Source organism: Gymnodraco acuticeps, unplaced genomic scaffold (assembly GCF_902827175.1).
Source record: "Gymnodraco acuticeps unplaced genomic scaffold, fGymAcu1.1, whole genome shotgun sequence".
Classification (NCBI taxonomy): Eukaryota; Metazoa; Chordata; class Actinopteri; order Perciformes; family Bathydraconidae; genus Gymnodraco; species Gymnodraco acuticeps.
The window spans coordinates 1,043,308-1,063,452 of NW_022990341.1; the positions used below are offsets into that span (position 1 = coordinate 1,043,308).

Genomic DNA, 20,145 nt, shown 5'->3' on the forward strand with positions numbered 1-20,145 from the left:
AATGTCATTTTGGAGAAACCAGCTCGAGTGCGCTAGAATTTGAAAGTACGCAGCCGAAAAAAACCTGCCCCTTCCTTCAGACTTCCTTACAGAGCCCCTTCTCCAACACACACGAACGCGCACATGACCAATGAGGGCACGAGATAAGTTTGTGCACAGATGGAAGGCTGACAGGCAGGTAGACCATCCAGTTACTTTAGCCGGGCCGGCTCAGATGATTGGTCGTGCTTTTTACAGCGCCACGGCTTCCACAGATGACATTTTTGTATGTATTTATTGTCAAAGCATTTCATGTATTCGTTGCTATCGGGATGTTAAGAGCATTCCATGGAATATAACAAAAAGTGTTTCTGAAATAAATTACATACCCCACCTTTAAGTGTTTTGTGCTTTCATATATTGAGAAGTTGTGTTGTGTGTGTCCATTTTAAAAGCATTCATAGGTCTTTTATTTTAACTTAGAGTTAGGGTTGAAGTGTGTCAAGGCCACCAGTGCGCTTACAGACACAATCACGACACGTTAATAGATGCAATGTATTATTAAACTACCAAGCTATGTGGTATCCATGTATGGTTGAGGGAAGAGGTGCTTACATTGGCTATAAAGGGTGAATATTCACAAGTTGTTAAATACTCCAGAAAACAATCCCGCAGCAGTATTTGCACAACTAATGGGAGGCAAAAATCTGCTTCACGTTTGATCTGAACACACCTTTAGGAAGAGCTGCCTTGGGGCTAATGAAGCTGAAATGATGGATCAGGAGCTACTGCTGATACTTTTGCAACTAAACTAAGTAAAGACACCAGTAAACTGTTAGCAAGTGTCTGCCCGTGGATGATCAACGCTATATTACCATTTTAAGGATAGGTCTATTTGTATAATTGTTTTCTAAGGATTACTTTTGCAGGCTGTCAGTGGATGATAGCTCTGTGACAAGACAACATTCCCTTTTGTTTTTTGATCGTACATATTGACAATAGATGGCTTTATTTTCACATTAGATACCTATGCAATGAAGCCAAACTACATCATAGGAAAGAGAGAAACATTGGCTTGTCATTTTGGCAAAGGACTGGAAACAGATATTACAGAAGGTTAATACACCAGCAGATATCAGTTCTCACAATCTCTGGTATTCAGCCCCCTAACCCCACTAACACTGTCAGATCAGTCTTTGGGCAGACACAAATGCCATGCCAGTCTCAACATGTACAGCCAAGCACTGAGTCTGTCAGAGAAAATGAAAAAATAATGTAATAATTATAGAAGGAGGGAGTCCACCTTTGACACGTTCGTAAAACGCACTTATTTAGTAATGCTGCAACTCAGGCTTCCTCTCTTAGCTTAAATAGAAAATATGGACACTTTGGGGCCTCCTGTATAAATAACACATATGTTTAAGTACTGTAGGTTTGTGAGAGTTGAGGATAACAAAGGACAGCAGGGGGCTGGGATGTTGTCTGTATTGAGATTAAGTTTAAAGATGGAAAGAACATTACACAACCCAAAGGGGTTATTTTAAAGAGTTTTCCCTTTACTGTAGTTTGTTATAAAGGTTTGTGTGCATGTAAATGGTCTGAAAAGGCAAAAATCCCTGTGTTCCCTCTCGTGCCTGAAACGCCTCTATTGGTCTCCTTTGTTAAAGTTAAAAGTAAGGTTATGTTTAGTTCAAAGGCCTACAGCTGGGATCAGTGGTTAGGAAATAAATGTAGTTGAGGAAAAGTTTGGCAATAAAAAAAACTGTCAATGTTTGTACAAACCCACACCCAACCACAATATTGGTCTGTATTAGCAAAACAGCAGTCATTTTTATTGAGCTCAACATAAAAAGGAGCCAGGGGTTCAAAACCTCCATCAGCCCCATGTCTCCTGGTTAGTGTCGCCCTGACTCTGAAGCGGTGAACTCTCAGCCCTCTGTGTGCAGTGTTAACAGCCTTGGCACCGGAGATGGGCAGTGCCAACACATTACTGCCAGCCCTTGTCATTAAGTTCAATCTTTTCATTAGATCCTGTCAATTTCCACTCAGATGCATTTTTACAAGCTGGAATACATTAACACTGCATTACGGGTGCTTTTAAGCAGGCCGTAAATGCACTGCTCTACTCGTGAACTCTGGAGCTAAAAACTAAAAGCCGGGCTTGTTTTGGATGCAAACATGTTGTTGATGGATTCATAAAGTGTCTGATGCAGGTTTACAGAAGGTTCACCATCTGAGCTGTGCCCACACTTGTTGCCTGAGGTGCCAAGGAAAACTCCAAACCGCAGCTCGTTACATCCTCATATCCTCTCACAGTCATCACAGGAAGACACAGCTTTCCATAGAAGTTTAATGTTACCAATTACACACAGGTGGTGGGTCATTAAGAGGCATGCTCTGCTTGCTATAGGCAATGTCAAAAAAAGGTAAAGCGCCATTTGGTGAAGTGGCTCCAGACAACTTATAATAGTGTCTCCAATAGTGGCATTAAGAGCTCGTCTGAGGGGCCAAAGCAGCAGGGGGCCACAGTGCAACGGATATGAACCCTGATTAACTTCAAATACATCTCGACAGCTTTGCCTACCTCAGGGATCCAATTATGCTGCTTGTTTATGATTCTCTGCCGTTTATGCAACCTGCTGTTTCACAGTGCTAGCTCTATTAAATATCATAATACCCACCTCAGCTCATAAATCAACCTGAGGTATGCACATTGTGCGTGGGCTTCCAAATACCAGCAGTGGAGCTCCCCATTGAGAGCATTGATTTAACTTTTATAAATATCCTGAGATGGTTCTGCCTGCCTGCTGGCCCACAGGGAGTGTAAACCTGAAATAAACACTGGGAGGAAAAACTCACCAGAGATTTAAACACATCAACAGGAATAGATAAATCTGAGCTCAGCGTACCGAGACGCTGATAAAAACTTCATTACTTTGGCCGGCAACCTATGTCCCAGTTAAAGCTGAAGAATGTGGGTACAGTTAAGCATAGCTTGGCTGGTATGAGCAGTGTAAACTTCCACAGCTACATCTCAGAATGACTTACCACATACTGCCGGAGGAATCCCTCTCTCCGAAGGCGCTGTAGGATCCATCCTGCCGCTTGTAGGTCAGTTGTCTCTGGTAGCCTGGAGGAGAAAAAGCAATAGAGAGTTGCTGGGAGAGCAAGAATAGTTCCTCAAAATAAGGGAGAAATTCCAAAGATAAATGAAGACAAGCTCCAACTGAACATTTCCATGACTGCAGATGCTTAGTTTTACCGTCTCTTACCACTGCAACTGTTAACAGTTTCTCTGATGTTGGGTGCTAGAAAAGGTCTAGTTAGAGTTGTCGAGTAAGTCTCGCAGACAAGTGAAGAAAGTAGAGGAAGTGGAGTAAATGTTGCCAAGGCTCCTTGGTTACACAAACACAGTTCATTATCCAAGCAAAACTTTGTTTCAGTTGTTTCCAGAAAAAAACGACTTTCCAACAAATGAGAGAACATTTCTTTCGCTCAGCATTAAGTCACTTGGTCAGAGTCAGGCCAGAGGGGATTGGACTTGATGGGATTCCTGCTACACTCAGAGAGCTAAATGAACAATTAGCCAACTAATTGGAAGTAGGTCAGCAGGATTCGAGGAATGTGTTTGAGAAATGTTAGTACTAATGAACAAAAACTTAACCCATATCTTTACTTCACAAACATGCACAAGTCATAGAACAAGAAGTAAAAAAAGACTAATAGACAACTTTTTAAATCTTAGTGAGGAGCTCATCTTTAATCCACTGCGGTAAATTTGCATTCATAGTTTATTCTAAGGGTGCAATGTGTTATGAAAATCAGAAGTAGGTTTGGTTTCTGTACCTTGGAGCAGGTAGTCAGTGGCTTCATTCTCAACGTCAGCGGTGAGCTGCCGGGTTTTCCGCAGGTACTTCAGAACAAAGACGTTGGGGGCAAAGTGGATCATGTTCTGCTCCCCACAGCCGAAGGGCAGCCGCAGCAGCTTGTCCAGGTTGTTAAGAGTCGGCCCCATCACGTCCCCTGGTTCAGGTGCACACAGAAACAATACATAAAACGCATGTAAGCTTTACTGATATGAGCAAAGGCTTTAAGGCTTTAAAAGGATGCATTATAATGAAGGTAATACAAGGCTCACGGTTGAATTTAGTGTCTACCAATCAAGGTTCGTTGGGCAAGATGCTTACACTGTAGCTGTGTATATGACATTAAAACCTTTGAACCTTGAACCTTTGACCCTTAATTTCTCCTGTAAGCATGTAGTAGTACTTCATGTATTGTAATGCAATTTAAAAAGTTTACCAATCATAAACGCTGTGGCCTTCTCAGATCCGGGCACCATGTTGTGTGGGACCCCCAGAGTGAAGGCCTCATTGTGGTTCTCATCAGAGTCTTCCTTCCTCCAGATCTTAAACTCCCCGACTGACCCCCAGCCTGTTGAGAAGCCAATGTGACGAACCTGGACGGACAAACAAATTACTTTTAAAAGGAATCTGTAAAGATGAAATGCAAATAGTATATAAAATGCCATAAAAGAGTCAAACCTGTCCGTGGAATTGGCCGACCCACTGCAGGATCACTGAGTCATTTGATGGATGTAAACCGTGGCCCACCTGCAGAGAGAAAAGCACACAGGCTGAACAAACATATAGCAGTCAAGGAGAAATCATTATGAAGCCACTTTAAAAAGTAACCGCTGCTTTCTTTGGACTCCCCTCATGCTAATAATGTCCTTCTGCCAAGTGTTGGTCACCCACCTCCCACACACACACATCACAAACATACAAACACACCCATGTAGAGCACATTTCCTCTACTAGAGTTACATTGCGTAATCATATTAAACGAAAAGCCCACAGCTCATTCAACCCTGAAATGCCATCGTCCCCAGGAAAATAACTGCTGTTGGGTTGTAATACGCAGGCTTTTTAACTGCGGCCTCTGGTGAATGGTGCGAGGATAATGCTGTGCCAGCCACTGAGTGCCATGGATCACCGAGTGTCCTCACTGACATCGGCCCGTTAAGCGTGACCTTACAGGAAACCATGCCAGTAAAAGTGGCGCCAGTCCTCCTAACACACAGACCCCATGGCCTGCTGGGTCCTTTTCACTCTCTCCTCTTTGTGTCTTTGTGGCATGATCTAAACACAAATCTGTTGCAGGAGGTTTTATCTCTATATGTTCTCATCTGTTTACATGATCAACAGTCAATTCATTGCTGCCAGTCTATGACACTAAAATAATTCAGCTATTTATCGAAACCCTGACCTGGACGAACATGTATTGTGATAATTAATCTTTCAATGGAATAGTATTGGGATCAACATTCGTTCATAATCTTTTATTGAGATTTCATGGCACCAAATTATTACCTAAATTACAATCACATCATTCCTCAAATGTGAAATAGTTTGAGGGACTATCATTTGAATATTTGTATTTGTATACACATTATCACTCAGTTTATTGTGATGACTCCTTCGTGCCTCCAGCCAAGAACTCTGCTAACGGGAAACCCCAGTGTTGTTTAAACAAACTCTTGCCTAATCTGATTTTGCTGTGTGTGTGTGTGTATGTGTGTATGTGTGTATGTGTGTATGTGTGTGTGTGTGTGTGTGTGTGTGTGTGTGTGTGTGTGTGTGTGTGTGTGTGTGTGTGTGTGTGTGTGTGTGTGTGTGTGTGTGTGTGTGTGTGTGTGTGTAAACATGGTCTGTGTATAGCTGGAAATATTTATTCATTTTGCAATAATTTCTTAATATATTGATAAAACACTTAACTACTAGACAAACTCAAAGATCTGTTTTACTATAAGCTTACTTAATTGATGCTATATTAAGGTATTGGATAACAAGAAAACATGCTACACTGTGATATGTACCAACTGATAGAAGATTTTGGCCCAGCCCCCCTGATACTCGGTACTGGAGAAGGACTTCTTCATAATTGACATACAATACTTTACAGTTCTTGTTAGTTCTGAGTTATTTATTTACATTGGCTATTGTTTTCTACTTGTACTTGTTTTATGATGTGTGAGCTGTGCTGTGTGATATGTGTTTTGTTTGTTTATTTGACTGTACAGCACTTTGGTCTGGAGGTTATAAAGTACTTTATAAATAAAGCTGTATTGTATTGATTGAAGATTCAATCCATGGTACCTCGGTTGCAGTTGAATTTTGAGTTCATTTTTTTTGTTTCGTTGGAGGACAAAATGCCACTGCAGCTCTTTGGTCTCCTCACCTGCACCACGCCTCCCTTCCAGCTGATCCAGAAGCTGCGGAACTCGTCCCAGGAGAGGAGTCCCGGTGTGGCCGCAGATATCAGAGGCTCGCCCATCTTCCCCAGCGAGATCCAGGAGCGAGTGTTCTGCCTTCCCCCGAGCACGATCTCCAGCATCTCAGCACTGTCGTGGGGGCTGGCGGAGAGGGCAAAGTGGGCGTCGTTGTGGGTCTTCACTGCCACCTGGAACTGGTTCATCTTGGCCGGCTTTTTCACATACTGATACTCGTACTTGTTGGGGGTGGAAATGTGGATTCTCTCTGAGAAAGACATTCACGCACTTAAACCCAGGTATTGTGTACTTATAGCTGTAACAGTGCACTAGTATTGAATTCATGCGTATATATCAATTAAAGAAATGTATTTTGTGTGATTATACAGCAGGCAAACTAGGATCTTACATTAGTCTCCTAAAATGTTAAAATAATTATACAATATCAGGAAAATACATCCACACTGACCATTAGGACAGAAGAAGACACTGTAGGTGTATTCCCTGGGAAGGCCTTCTGGCTGCAAGGAGATTAAAGGAAGACAAAGAAAGTTAAAAAGTGGAAAAAATTAAGGTAATAATAAAGGTTTTTGACATATTATCTCAACCCAATTTCTGCATTATATTGAATCATTTAAAAACATATAAAGCAAGTTTTCTCCATCTCAAATATGTGCTCTCTTACCTCCACTTGGACGGTTCTGCGAACATAATCCAGACCAATCGGAGTTCTTTTATCTTCCACATCATTACTCGTCTTGCCGGCCTGCATTCCATCAGCACAGCAGCTCGGTTCACTGTAGGCGATGGCGCGGGCTATCCGGACGGCAAAAAAAAAAACAATAAACTTTCCGTATTTCAGTAATATCACATCACAATATCATTTCATTGGTTGTTTAGAATGGTCAAACTATTGTGACTCCCCTTGGCTTTTTTCCAACCTATATGTAGTATTTGTTCAATCTAAAATGCTAACAGTAGACCTGGGAGCACTGGGGCTGAGAGCGTCCCTTTAAATGTTGTCTGCCTCAAGTTTCTTTGAAGTTGTAGTCAAATTATTTCTTATTATCAAAACAAAGTATTTCTTAGCGTTTTGTGAATACTAAGAGAAAACAGTTTGGACCTTTGCCAAAGAGATCTTTCAGCTCCTCCCATGCAAAGGGTCTAACACTCACTTTGTATGGGTTGCTTCAATAAACCAATATTTATGTAAAATCTGCAACATTTCAATGGATTTGTGAAACATAAAAAATTATTCGTAAGTCAAAAATCATACTTGGCGACATTGCTTTGACCTTTGCTAATCTAGACATTGATGCTTGGACTATATAAAGTAAATACAAGTTGCTCTTTATTGGGGAATTTAACGGAAAAATGTATATCATAGTGTTGCCGAATTTGAAGTGAAGTCAAACATGACTAATACCACAACAAGGCCATATCTGTTTCGTCATGTGTGGTCATCAACATACGATACACAGGACAACATGTCTGTAAGAGGACTCCACGTTCTCCTGCCTGGGAGGACATTGGAAATGTGGCCCCGTGCCACTGGCATCTCTTTGTGTGTGTGAACTGAGAGGGAAACACAAGGGGCCAGTGGACAAGGAGCGGGCCGTGGGGGGCCCATTGACCTCCATTGACCTGCAAACTCATCAACATGCCACTGAGTGTCACAGCATAGCTCCGGCTGCCCCCCCACTGCCGGCCTGCTTTGTTCTCACATGCGTTGAGCAGGGGACTGTTTGTAACTGTGTGTGGGGGACCTGATCACACACAGCTCGGCCCCTCGGCTCTTTAAGTCAAATGCTTGCCTTTTTGTGAGGCATCACACTGAGGCTGATATTTCTTTCAAGTGCTGCGCCACTTAAGAGCTCCAATTATGCAATGTCCATTATGCAGCACAATCTAATCAGCATTGTTTTCATTGGCTTCTAAACTTTGAATAAGACCTTTAGATAAAGGTTGTTTTGTTTTGTGTCAAGTTTCTATTTCTTTCTCCAAATGTTTTGTCTTAAGTGTAAGTCTTTGTGTTCTATTATCTTATGACTGATGAACATGTAGATAAGAACAAAGGCCTCCTTTCTGTTCATGTATTGAAAGATAAAGAAAGTCTATATAATTGTTGCAGTAATTAAACTGCTACCAGTTCATTTGATCTTTTATACTAACAGTGAAAATACATGCCGGGAGACCATACATTTCTCAAATATGTTCACATAAATTTAAAAGCTTTCATATCTATTATTTTTGTTTATTTATTTTTCAATTCAGTTATCATTAGAAATGCGATGGCACCTGCTTTCTTCCATTTAATCCCCATTAAAGTTTTATTGTGGCCACCATTTTAGGTGGTTGTTAAATTATACAGATTGTAAAGCACCTTTAAAGAAATGTGTGACTTGTGAAATATGCTATAAAGAAATGACTTGGCTCTAATACCTGTGATGTTTGCAGACCCCAGTTCAGTGAAAGACAGCACAATGGATGTGGGTGTCGCCTCTCCAGGAGCAACACACTTCTTCCTGGTCAGGTGGTGCTTTCCAGGGTGGCCGATAAACGTTATGCCTTTTGGGACGGAGACTTTAACATGAACCTGTGGGAAGAGAGGAAAGGAGACAAATCAGAGGTCAGATCAGATCTCCTCTGACAGCTACAGTGATATCATTACTGCCGGCACGCCCCTCCCTCATATAGCGTGTGCTCCTCAAAGCTCGGAAAGCGAGGGAGAATTTTTAAATCACATTGTGGATTTTCCATGCTGTCTGACTCATGCTTCTCGAGCTCCCTGAAGGATTAAGTTTCACTCATCGTCCAATTTTCACAGAGGCTCAGTAATGCGGAGGGATCTTTTAACTGTTCTTTATCCACACGCCACAAGTCGTAAATAACTGAGCAGAAAATATAGGAATCACATGTTGCTGGGACGGACATCAAAGCAAGGGCTACTCTGGTTTGTATATTCACCTAACATGACATCAGGGCAGCACACGCACAGGCCATTTAACGGGCTCATCTGCAAACACCATGATGTCATGTGAGAGGAGCACAGGATGGACCCATTTAAGGCCAGGACGGAGCTTAAAGGGCTACAAAGAGAGCCTTCAACATACTTCCAAGCTAATCTCATAATTTCACATAAAAAAAAAACACCTGCGCTTCCTTTGGCTTCATCTTTCAATCCGTGAGAACCAATAGACCTCTACCAACAATCATTCCATAACAAGCCTTGCTTTGATTATCAAAATGGTTTGACATCACCGATGAGGCACATCATGTGTTTTTAGGTTGGTTTTCAGCACCTGGTGGAGGCTCTGTGTCTCCTCCATGATCTACAACACATTTTCACAACTGAGGATTTATTTTGTGGTTTAAATTGTTAAGCCCTTCGACAAGTTTGTAATATTGAGCTGTAGGAAGCAACTAACTTCACTTTCCCACTTCAGGAGACAGCCTATGTCATCTACGCATGTATTTAAACTGTGAACATCTACTTGCTAAGACTTCCCACTTGCTTGAAGTGACATAACATTGTGTTGGTACTTGTTTCTTTAGCAGTTTAACCCTTTTTCTGACACATTTGATTTGTACATTTCCCATGCCATCCCATTTCATCTTTTTTGATGCTAACTCCTATTTTCCTTTCAGGAAGGGTGAAGACTTTCAATTTGACTTCTCTGGTACTTATGACGTGAACAGGGATATCTTTTAGTTTGACAAACAATGCACAAATAACATCTTAATGCACACTTTAACCTGTTGAGCCCCACACATGTAAGAAGGCAATGTAATAACACTTTCACAACCAAACCTTTCAAATTATAAAAGTATCATGAAAAGCCAATGGGGATAATATGACCTAGAATTACTTATTATAGATTTGACACATTTAACTATCCCTATGAAAACCTGCTTAAAGACCAAAACATATTTTAAAACTAACATTTAGTTTAAATGTTAAAATTAATTTGAAGATCTTTGTCAATTAAATCTAAGGCACTTTAATACCTTCTAAAGTCTTTTTCAGAATTGTCATAACCTGCAAATACTGAAAAAATCCAACTTTTAAACCTTCTTTTGAAAAATGCCTCACAGTTTTGTATGTTAAGGGCTAAAACATGATTATGGCACTTTGATATCTACCCCTGAAGACCTGAGAGGTGGAACCCATGTCCACTTCAGTATGTTTTTTGAGATAAATAATGTAAGATAAGTACTGTGTGAAGGCAACTGCTGATGAGCCTTAATGCACACATGCTGCAGCGTCTAAAGGTAACTTGTTTCTTGTTGATCTGACCTCTCATTCACCATCTTACCTCGGCACAGGATGGTAGATAGTTGTAGACGGTGAGGGGAACTTTGGTCTGCTCCCCTCTGATTAAACGGTAGGGCAAGGTGAAGTCAACGAAGAAGGGCTTGAAGGTCCGAAGCTCAGCTCTCTTTGCTAAACCGAGCCCCTTCTCCTCCGACAGGCCGATGGCTTCTGTCACCCAGGTGGTGATCGAGTCCGGCACCTCCAATCTCAGCTCGGCCTCCCCGCTCTCAGAGCTGTGAGTGAGTTACACATGTACAACTTGAGTGGCAAATTTAGTTGGAGAGAAAATAGTTTTAGCATCTTTTCATTAAGCAATAACAAGGCGCAGACTACAAAGATGTGTTTGATGACGGCAGATCACTTTTATGTGAGTAACACCTGTGTCAACACCAACACCTGCACCAATGTAAGTACAGTAAACACGCTCAAATGGATAAGTGGTGGATAGTCAGGTGTTGACCGGATCTGTTTCTCTGGATGAAATGGACTGACTCATTAATGGCAAATTTAATGTTGGTGTTGGCAAACGGTCGCAGGATATCATAAAAGTTGAAATACTCCATGCAGGCCGTTTCTTTTGATCAAAGTTGCCCAAAACCCACTTTAATAGACTTTTAAAGGGAAATCAGGGCTTTGGAGTTTGCAGGAAATTAGGCAGAACTGAAGTCTCATCCAAAGGAATCAAGCATATGGAAATCTATGGGCAGTTAACTTACATTGGCTGAAAATGAATGGACGGAGCTGTTTAGTGACAGTCCGTTCCAAGATCGCCCAGTTTAAATGAGGCACATTCACACCCAGAGGGGGGAAATACGGGACCTTTCCTCTCTCAAATCTCCCATCTTCACTCGCTGGTTTTTAACCCCAACTCCCAATCTTCTCTACCAACTTCCTCTTCTAATTTCGTGTTTTTCTTACGATTAGCTACGAAACGATAAGACACGATACAAAACGATAGATTACGATACGATATGAAACATTATGATATGAAACATTGCGATATGAAACATTACGATATGAAATATTACGATATGAAACATTACCATACATACATTACCATACGATACATTACCATAGTTATGATACGATACATTACCATGATACGATACATTACGATACGATACATTACCATACGTTATGATACGATACATTACGATACGATACATTACCATAGTTATGATACGATATATTACGATACGATACATTACCATAGTTATGATACGATATATTACGATACGATACATTACCATAGTTATGATACGATATATTACGATACGATACATTACCATACGTTATGATACGATACATTACGATACGATACATTACCATAGTTATGATACGATATATTACGATACGATACATTACCATACGTTATGATACGATACATTACGATACGATGAAACATTACCATACGACACATTACCATACGAGACATTACCATACGAGACATTACCATACGAGACATTACCATACGAGACATTACCATACGTTATGATACGATACCACGACACATTACCATACGAGACATTACCATACGAGACATTACCATACGAGACATTACCATACGAAACATTACCATACGACACATTACCATACGAGACATTACCATACGATACGTTATGATACATTACGAAACGTTATGATACGATACATTACCATGCGATACAATACGATAATACTATACAATACGATATGAAACATTACGATAAGATAAAACTTGATTGTCAGGTAAAGTATAACGTTTTTCATGCATCACAGCAGCACCTTTTGCAACATGAACATGACAAATAATTAAAACATAAACAAAGAAACACTTTATGTTCACAGAATCACACTTAGCTAACGAGTTTGGTTTTCCATGCTCTGAAGCCATGCAGATCAGGTTATTTTATTTGGTACAAGACTTAAAATAAATAACGGTTTTTAAGTCCATTATAGTCAAGTGCCATGTAACTAATTCCCCTCGAACATGCTTTTTTATCTCAGTTGAATCTAAATCTGAAATAGCAGGAGTGATCACAAATGCTGCAAATAATTTCCCTTTGTGTGTCTGAACAGTTTAGTCCAGTACAAGCCATAGCTTCAGTTTAAAACAATTCTGACTGTTTAAGACAGCTTTAGACTTATTGTTATGACAGGTCTCAGTGTGAAGGGAAGTAAGAAATAATAACGACAATATGTCTTGTATCTAGATTTGTCTCTTTTCTTTTCTGTTCCTGTTTCATCCTTTTAGGTTTTTGCTCCTCTCCACTCGGACCACCAGATTGTGACTAAATCCCACATAAGTGTATACAAGATGGTGCATCTGATCTGCCAAATGCATGTAACACGCAGACACTCACACCCAGTTGAGATATGTATAGAAAAGATTGAAATACCTGACGTTGAGGCAGTGCCACACCCAAGTCTCTGGGAAAAATGTACGCCTTCGCTTCTCTGCTCTGCAACCAAAACACAAGCTGACATCAATAAAGGGTTTCAGCTGCTCACAATAAAACAACACCAGCATGGGAAAATGTATCATTGTGAATTCCACAGTGACAATCTCTAAGTAACGTCATGTGTTTACTGTTCATCACTAAAAAGAGAAGTGTTCGTGCCATTAAGGAATGTGGACCAACAACAAACTCATTTATTTTGTCATGTTTATGTCTTTTGTGTGACATCACTCATTTTAGATACCTTTGTTCAACCCCGGCGTGACAAACACTGACATGAGTATTACTTTAATATAATTCTAGGAGCATTAAGTAATTATTGTTCTCACATGAGTTTTCTGTCAGAAAAGCAGATGTTAATTAACTGTGTGTGGTCCAGACTAAGATCACAGTAGATTTTCTTCAATAACTTGTTTTGACTGTCTTTCACAATTAGGGAGATTAGAATAAGTATCAGAGGCATTTTAAAAGTAATATATTCAAATAGAGGGACCCTTCATAGTTAGAGACACATGAAGGGGCCACCCTGACAGAGGAAGCTGGGAAAGATCGTAGGCTTCATTTATTAAATAGCCTTTACTTTAACAACAAAGCCATTATCTCGTGACACACATGATCAAACAGTTAACTCTCTGTTGAGATTTAGTCAACTTTGATTAACAATTATTTTTGAAATATTTATATTTTTCCTTGTTTTAGTTAATATTTTTGTGATTTTTTTAAATGTATTTTGTATTATTGTATTGTATTTTTAACGTTGTCTTATTTTGGGAGTATTATTCTATTATTATTTTTCGTATTGTATCTTCTTGGAGTCATGGATGTAAACACATGCTGCTTGTGTGCTAATATGTTTTAACCTCTGACTGAAAATAAATGTTTAACTTTCAGTTTGTCTTGTGTTGTCAGTCAGATAATTAAAGCAAAAAACAAAAAAAAGCTTTTTTATTATTCCAAGTACTTATTTCTTTTAACTTTGAGATAGAAAAGTATAAACCTCTGGAGCGTTTTAGATGCCAGTCAAGAAAACTTTTCACACATCACAGTTATAGTGGGGCTTCACTTGTTGACTTCTCTACGGCAGGTTGTTTACCTGGCTGTGGGTCGAGAGTGCATGGCGGCCACTAAGGTGGAGGAGTGTGGCTGGAAGGCGGGGACGGCCTCGTCCGTGTACATGCCTCCACTCTGCCGGTGGTTCAGACTCACCATGTCTGTCATCACCACCAGCCCGGTTTCCTGTGGTAAACAAACAGAGACATTAAAACACAAAAAGGATATGTTGAATATGGCTAACTTATTTGGAGAATTGTAAGCTGTACTCTGCTCTGTTTGTGGATGTGCTTTTATTGTATTTTTGTTGAATTTTTTACTTTGCAAATGTAATATTCTTGGTCTGTACTTTAAAATGATTTCTAGTAACTGCACACTTTTTATTTTATTAGGTTTTTAGCATTATTTAGTCATCTGCCATATGTCTAATGTTGGGTAATGTTCGGTTGTGTTTGGTAATGTAATAAATGTAAAAATAATCAATAAAGACTTAAAAAAATTAAAATAAACACACACACAAATGATTTCTATTTTTTTTGTTATGCCCATAGCCCCACTAAATGCTCTATAACTAAGAGTGATTCTCACTGAGAAAGCGAAGCGTGCGTCCTTGGTGATGTCCCAGTGCCACGGGAACACAGAGGAGCGTCGGCGTCTCCGTGACGACAGCCCGGGCCACCAGAAGTGTCCGTCATCTTTGGGAATCCCGAAGGCATCCGAGACGTCAAAATCTGCCAGCTCTTTGAACACCTGCACACGGGAAACACTTTGAGAGACTAAGGTTGTGGCTCAGGGTGTAAATGGACTTCGATTCCCCCCATACAAGTCAACATGTCAAAGTGTTCTGGACCAAGATACTTAACCCCAAATTGCTTCATTAGCTTTGTCTATGGTATTGAAGTGTATGGAAGTAATTTTGGTTCAAAACGTCAGATAAAATGAAATGTAATGTTATGTAGGATTCTATAAAAGATCAAGTAACTTTTTTGACATAATTAAATATCGTTAAATATCACTAAAAACGTTGGACTGACCTTGTCTGGACTGAGCTGGAAGTCAGGCTTTAACAGATAGAGGCTCTTGTCCACCGTGGCCACACACACACAGGAGCCTTTTTCTCCACGGACACGCAGAGTCACAGGGTCTCCGGGCAAAGTCTCGTTAGATGACAGGGAAACAGAAACCTGCAAACGAATCAACACAATTCAATGCACAATACTTTAAACATAGAATGAGCTTTTATATGGACTAGCCTGCATTTATAAAACAAGTTTTTTTAGTTGTTCTCATCTACCTAATCTGGCAGTAGAGATAGTTGTTTATTAATCAGCTGATTCATTTTATTTTCTGTAAATAAAATCCTTGCATTTGAAAGATGGAGCTAAATATTAAAATATTTAAATTATTTAAAGGAGGAAATCAATTTAAAAAATATGATTAATCTTTAATATTTAGACTTTTGAAATAAATGAATAACAGTTTTTATTTACTTTAATGGTTTTTATTCATTATTTTGAAACCAAGACACCCTCAAGTGAAAAACGGACAGAGCAAAAACTGTCAATTTAAGAACATCATGACACATTTCAAGCTAAATTAAGCATAGGATGCAGATAATGTTTGTGTGATATTATAACATGCTTTCCAATAAAAGGCAAAATATGATATTTTTGAAGAAAATAGAAAGAATAATTATAATTATCATCAATTGAGATCAAAGGACATGGAATGTACCCTAAATTGTAGAATCACTCTATAAAAAAGGTATTTTTTGGGAGAGTGAGTTTTATTTGAGATGCATCATTGACAGGGGGAGACAGACGGGATGACGAAAGGACTGATCCTACGTACTTGGACCAAGAAAAATACCCTAAAATCCAGATTCCAATAGAATTAGATTTTAATTCTGATAAATGGCATGAATTAAAAAATACATTCTTAAAGTTGCTGTTGATTTACTCTTGATCTCTTTCATTTATCAACTCGCTAAATGCTTCAGCGCTAGTTGGCAGTGTTGCGTGATAGTTCCTACGCAGGAATGTGTGTTTCCTATACATTAGACACATTTCCATCCTATAGTGTTAAACTGTCAGATGTGGTGGGAAACATAAGGCCAGAGAGTGGAAAACTACAGGCTCTGAAGGAGGGGAGGGACGGTGAGAGTCGGCTGTAAACTTTCACACGTCAAAAATATTTTTGAGCAGCGCGCAGTCACAAATTAGCTCCGTTAATCGGTTCCGCTGCCCTCCTTTCACCACTCTGTAACCTGTCATCCTCCGCTGTCACGACCCCGCTCATCTGCCTGCGGCCCGCAGCGCTCTGTCTCATCATGCCCTCAGAACCCCTCCTCCAACACACACTCACCCACACACTCACACACTCACGGAGAGTGTTGTAATGGCCAGGGAGCTGTAAATACTTCAGGGAGTTAACTCCACCTAATGCAGGCAGGAACTGTGGAGCTCTCCCGGCCAACACAGCTGTTTGTTTACGGACATCACTGTGGACAGAGCTGCTGCATGGATACCTCCACTCACCTCCAACATTTCTACAGACTTTTTCCAGGTTTTTATTTATAATTGCATAATAAAGCAATTTTATGATAACAAATTCACATCCAACATCAATGTTTGGACAAATCAAACCTACCTAAATGTGTGTAAATACAGAGTAAAAAAGGGATTGACAGAAAAATGCTTTTGCTGGTATATGAATTAAACTTTTAAAAGAAGATTTTGTCGGTTCTGTTCATATCATGTTGTCGTGATTAATGCTTATATATGGGAGGCGTTTGGTGTAGTGGACTAGTGCGTTGGTGTTCAGATCAGGGGGAGCACAGGTTCAAACCCCACTGCAGTCAGCATGTCATTGTGTCCTTGGGCAAGACACTTCACCCCAAATTGCTCCTGTGGGGATTGTCCACAGTATTGAGTATGTAAGTCGCTTTGGATAAAAGCGTCTAACAAGTAACATCTAATGTAATGTAAATCATATAACAATAAAGCCACTTATTTATATTATAATAAAGTCTGTAGTTAACAAATGGGCGGGAGAAAGCATGGAATGAGCCTAAATAATACTTTTTCAAGGTGGGTCAGATCTTCAAAAAATGCAAAGGGGTCAGACATTTGCAGTTCCCATGTCTGATCTCTAAAGTCAAATGCGCAAAAAATGCAACCTTTTAATCTCAGAAGTAGGTTGTTGTTATTTTTGATTCTCTGGCTACAAAGCCTGAGTGAAAGTATTTCTGATCGTAATGACATGACTTTTGGACAAGCTCATTAGCCTTGTAATAAAATGTCAATCTTTTAACAATCCAAAAATGTAAATACCTGTGAATTCAAAATTCAAGGCTATTCAAACGTTTATCATATGCCGTATATTTCTGGATAATTCAAACCTTGTTTTCAAAGTCGGGCTCGATGGGGATTTGCAGACTGTCTGTTACACCTTCACCGTTCTCCCTCACGTAGTACACCAGCAGACGGCTGAGCGGAGCCATGCTGTGGCTGACGGGGAAACGCAGATACGACACACAGCTGTCCATCTCCGCCTGGGAGGGGGAGGAGCCTGCAGCACCTGGAAGAGGGACGACAAGTGAAGTGGAAGAAGTAAGTCTTAAAGGTCCCCTATTATACTGTTTTTTCTCAATATATTATAGGTCTTAGATATATACAAACATGTCTCTGAAGTGTTTGGCCTTGAAATACCAGACAGATCATGCATTGCAGCATTACCCATAATCCCCTCTGTTTCAGCCCTGTTTCAAAAGTGCTGATTCTCTGTCTGTTACTTTAGATGAAAATAAGGAGCCCCTCCCCACGCCCCTCTGAGAGAGATTTGGTTACAAAGAACACAATGGTGCTCTAGGAGGAGATTCAGGTGATAAGGTGGGGGGGGGTTACCTTGGTTGGTGATTGGCTAATGGTTACACAAGCCAAAACTCGTTATGACATCATAAAGTTGACAAAATCTGATCAGTTCATTTTCAGACAGGTTTTTAAATAAATGGATCAGGACAAAAAGAGAGAGAATCTTTGTTCCTGAAACTTTCAGAGTCTCTTTACACAGAGGGGACACATGTTGATGTAGAAGAGACATGAACAAGTGGATTTTGCATAATAGGTGATCTTTAACTTCCAATATATATATCTGTATTCTGGGTAAACATCTCACCAGAGGCAGATGGAGGCAGCTGGGTGGTGTGGATGTTTTTGTCGAAGGTGACAGTGGCTCGTTTCCCTCGGTGCGAGGCGGTCAGGTTGGCGGCTTGCTGTCCCGACAGGACGATGTTCCCTCTGGACGCCACCTCGTAGTGCAGCGTGAAGTTACAGGGACACGTGGACTTGAAAGCCACTTCTGCTTCTTGGCCAACCTGTAAACACACAAAGATACAAACATGCTGGATCATCATGGAATTAAGACACTGTGGAATTATGATGTAATACATATTTTGTTTTGTTTAGACCTTTTATGGTTTACCCCCTGTTATTACTTTATATCCGTTATCTGTTTTATTTGTTCCATGTCCTATATATATATATATTCATGTTGCACTGTTGGAAGAGCCTGTGACTTACGTTTTTCATTGCCATATCTACACTGTAGCTAATGTGCATTTGACAATAAAGCCTTGAACAAAAAATCTTGAATATCACAAACTTAACATGAGCAGTAAAGGTACGGGAGACCTAAATGTGTTTTATATATCTTTTCATAAAATGTTCAAAATGAGGCACAGCAAAAACGTTGATGCTGAAGAATACAATCCACAGTCACAAGGGTATTCAGACTGAAAATACCCCATCACTGACCTTGAGTGGGGCTCCGGGGCTCTGGATCTGGATGTGACACCTGCTGGGAGAGTACCAGCTGCTGATGGACAGGTAGCTAGGCAGGTACTGGTCTCCCACTGTCTTACCATCAATGGACGTCACCTTGGTCTATTCCAAACAAAAGCAAAAGTTCTGCTTTAAATGACATTCTCACTCTGCCCAGTTTATATCGCTTAACATTAGAAACTACCACCACTGACCTCCAGCCAGACGTACTGGGCCGCGGTGGGGATGGAGGGGATCTCAAAGGAGGCCTGGCCGCCCTTGGAGGTCAGCTCGCTGGTGTACACGTTGTCTTTGAGGGTCAGCTCCGCCTTCACACGCACCCTCACCCCATCTGCAGGACTCCCATCAGGGTAGGTTACCTCGATCTCCAGGGAGAGAGTTAACAAATAGTAAGTTAGAAATATATACAAAGAGAACAGGGTAACAATAAACCTGCAATAGCAACTTTGATTCACAAAGCATCCCCAGGAAACCAAAGTGAGGTGAAGCAGCTTTTTGTTTTTATGCTTCCCAACTATGGAAAATGCTTCCTTAATATATCTAAGGTTCATTCAAACCAGGGTTTACAAATTGTTTGTAAGTCCGGCTTCCAATAAATAACATAACTTCGGCATGACTCATTCACGGCATGTGTATTTATGTGTACTGTCCTTTTAAAATAAACTAATAGAAAACCTTACTTATTTTGGACCTTTAACTATTTGCTTGTATGCTTTTGTATGTGTTGCATTTACTTTCTAATCTTTAACTTATTTTGTGTTGTTATTGTCTTTAACATGCAGGTTAACATTAGTGTTTACTCTGGCTTTCTTTAACATATTTTGTTGCTTTTTTTTGGTTTATTTACATGTTACTTTTTTAAATGATTGTCTTTTAATTGTAATTTCAATGTTTACCTATGTTAACCTTTGCTCCTGTAAAGCACTTTAAATGGCCTTGCTCCCACATACAGTAGGGGCGCCGCCAGGGATTTTGGGCCCCATGAAAAGATATCACATTGGTTACTTAACCCTCCTGTTGTCTTCGGGTCAAATCTGACCGATTTACTACTTTCATCAATCATAACTTTTTTGTTTTACATTCGGTTGCATTAAGGCTTTATGATATCCTTCACAGTAGACATTTGAACATATAACATTGCTGACCACCACTTCCATTGCATTTTGAATGATTTAGTCAACTTTGTAATACCCATGGTGTGACCGCCATAAAGAAAAGGAATTAGTAACCATCCGGATAAGATAAAACACA

The 20,145-nt window shown here is 40.1% G+C and overlaps 1 protein-coding gene across 1 annotated transcript in view; it reads right to left on the reverse strand.

Annotated features, from left to right (window-relative positions):
* cpamd8 (C3 and PZP like alpha-2-macroglobulin domain containing 8) overlaps positions 1-20,145 on the reverse strand; it is a gene marked incomplete in the record, with an annotated part of 38,021 nt that overhangs the window by 8,907 nt on the left and 8,969 nt on the right. The window contains 17 exon segments of the mRNA XM_034223526.1: positions 3,028-3,109; positions 3,826-4,002; positions 4,282-4,438; positions 4,524-4,592; positions 6,220-6,518; positions 6,720-6,771; positions 6,936-7,066; positions 8,693-8,846; positions 10,567-10,798; positions 12,944-13,006; positions 14,097-14,239; positions 14,642-14,803; positions 15,088-15,237; positions 17,454-17,632; positions 18,230-18,428; positions 18,868-18,996; positions 19,089-19,259. Coding sequence (XP_034079417.1) covers positions 3,028-3,109; positions 3,826-4,002; positions 4,282-4,438; positions 4,524-4,592; positions 6,220-6,518; positions 6,720-6,771; positions 6,936-7,066; positions 8,693-8,846; positions 10,567-10,798; positions 12,944-13,006; positions 14,097-14,239; positions 14,642-14,803; positions 15,088-15,237; positions 17,454-17,632; positions 18,230-18,428; positions 18,868-18,996; positions 19,089-19,259 — 2,549 coding nt within the window.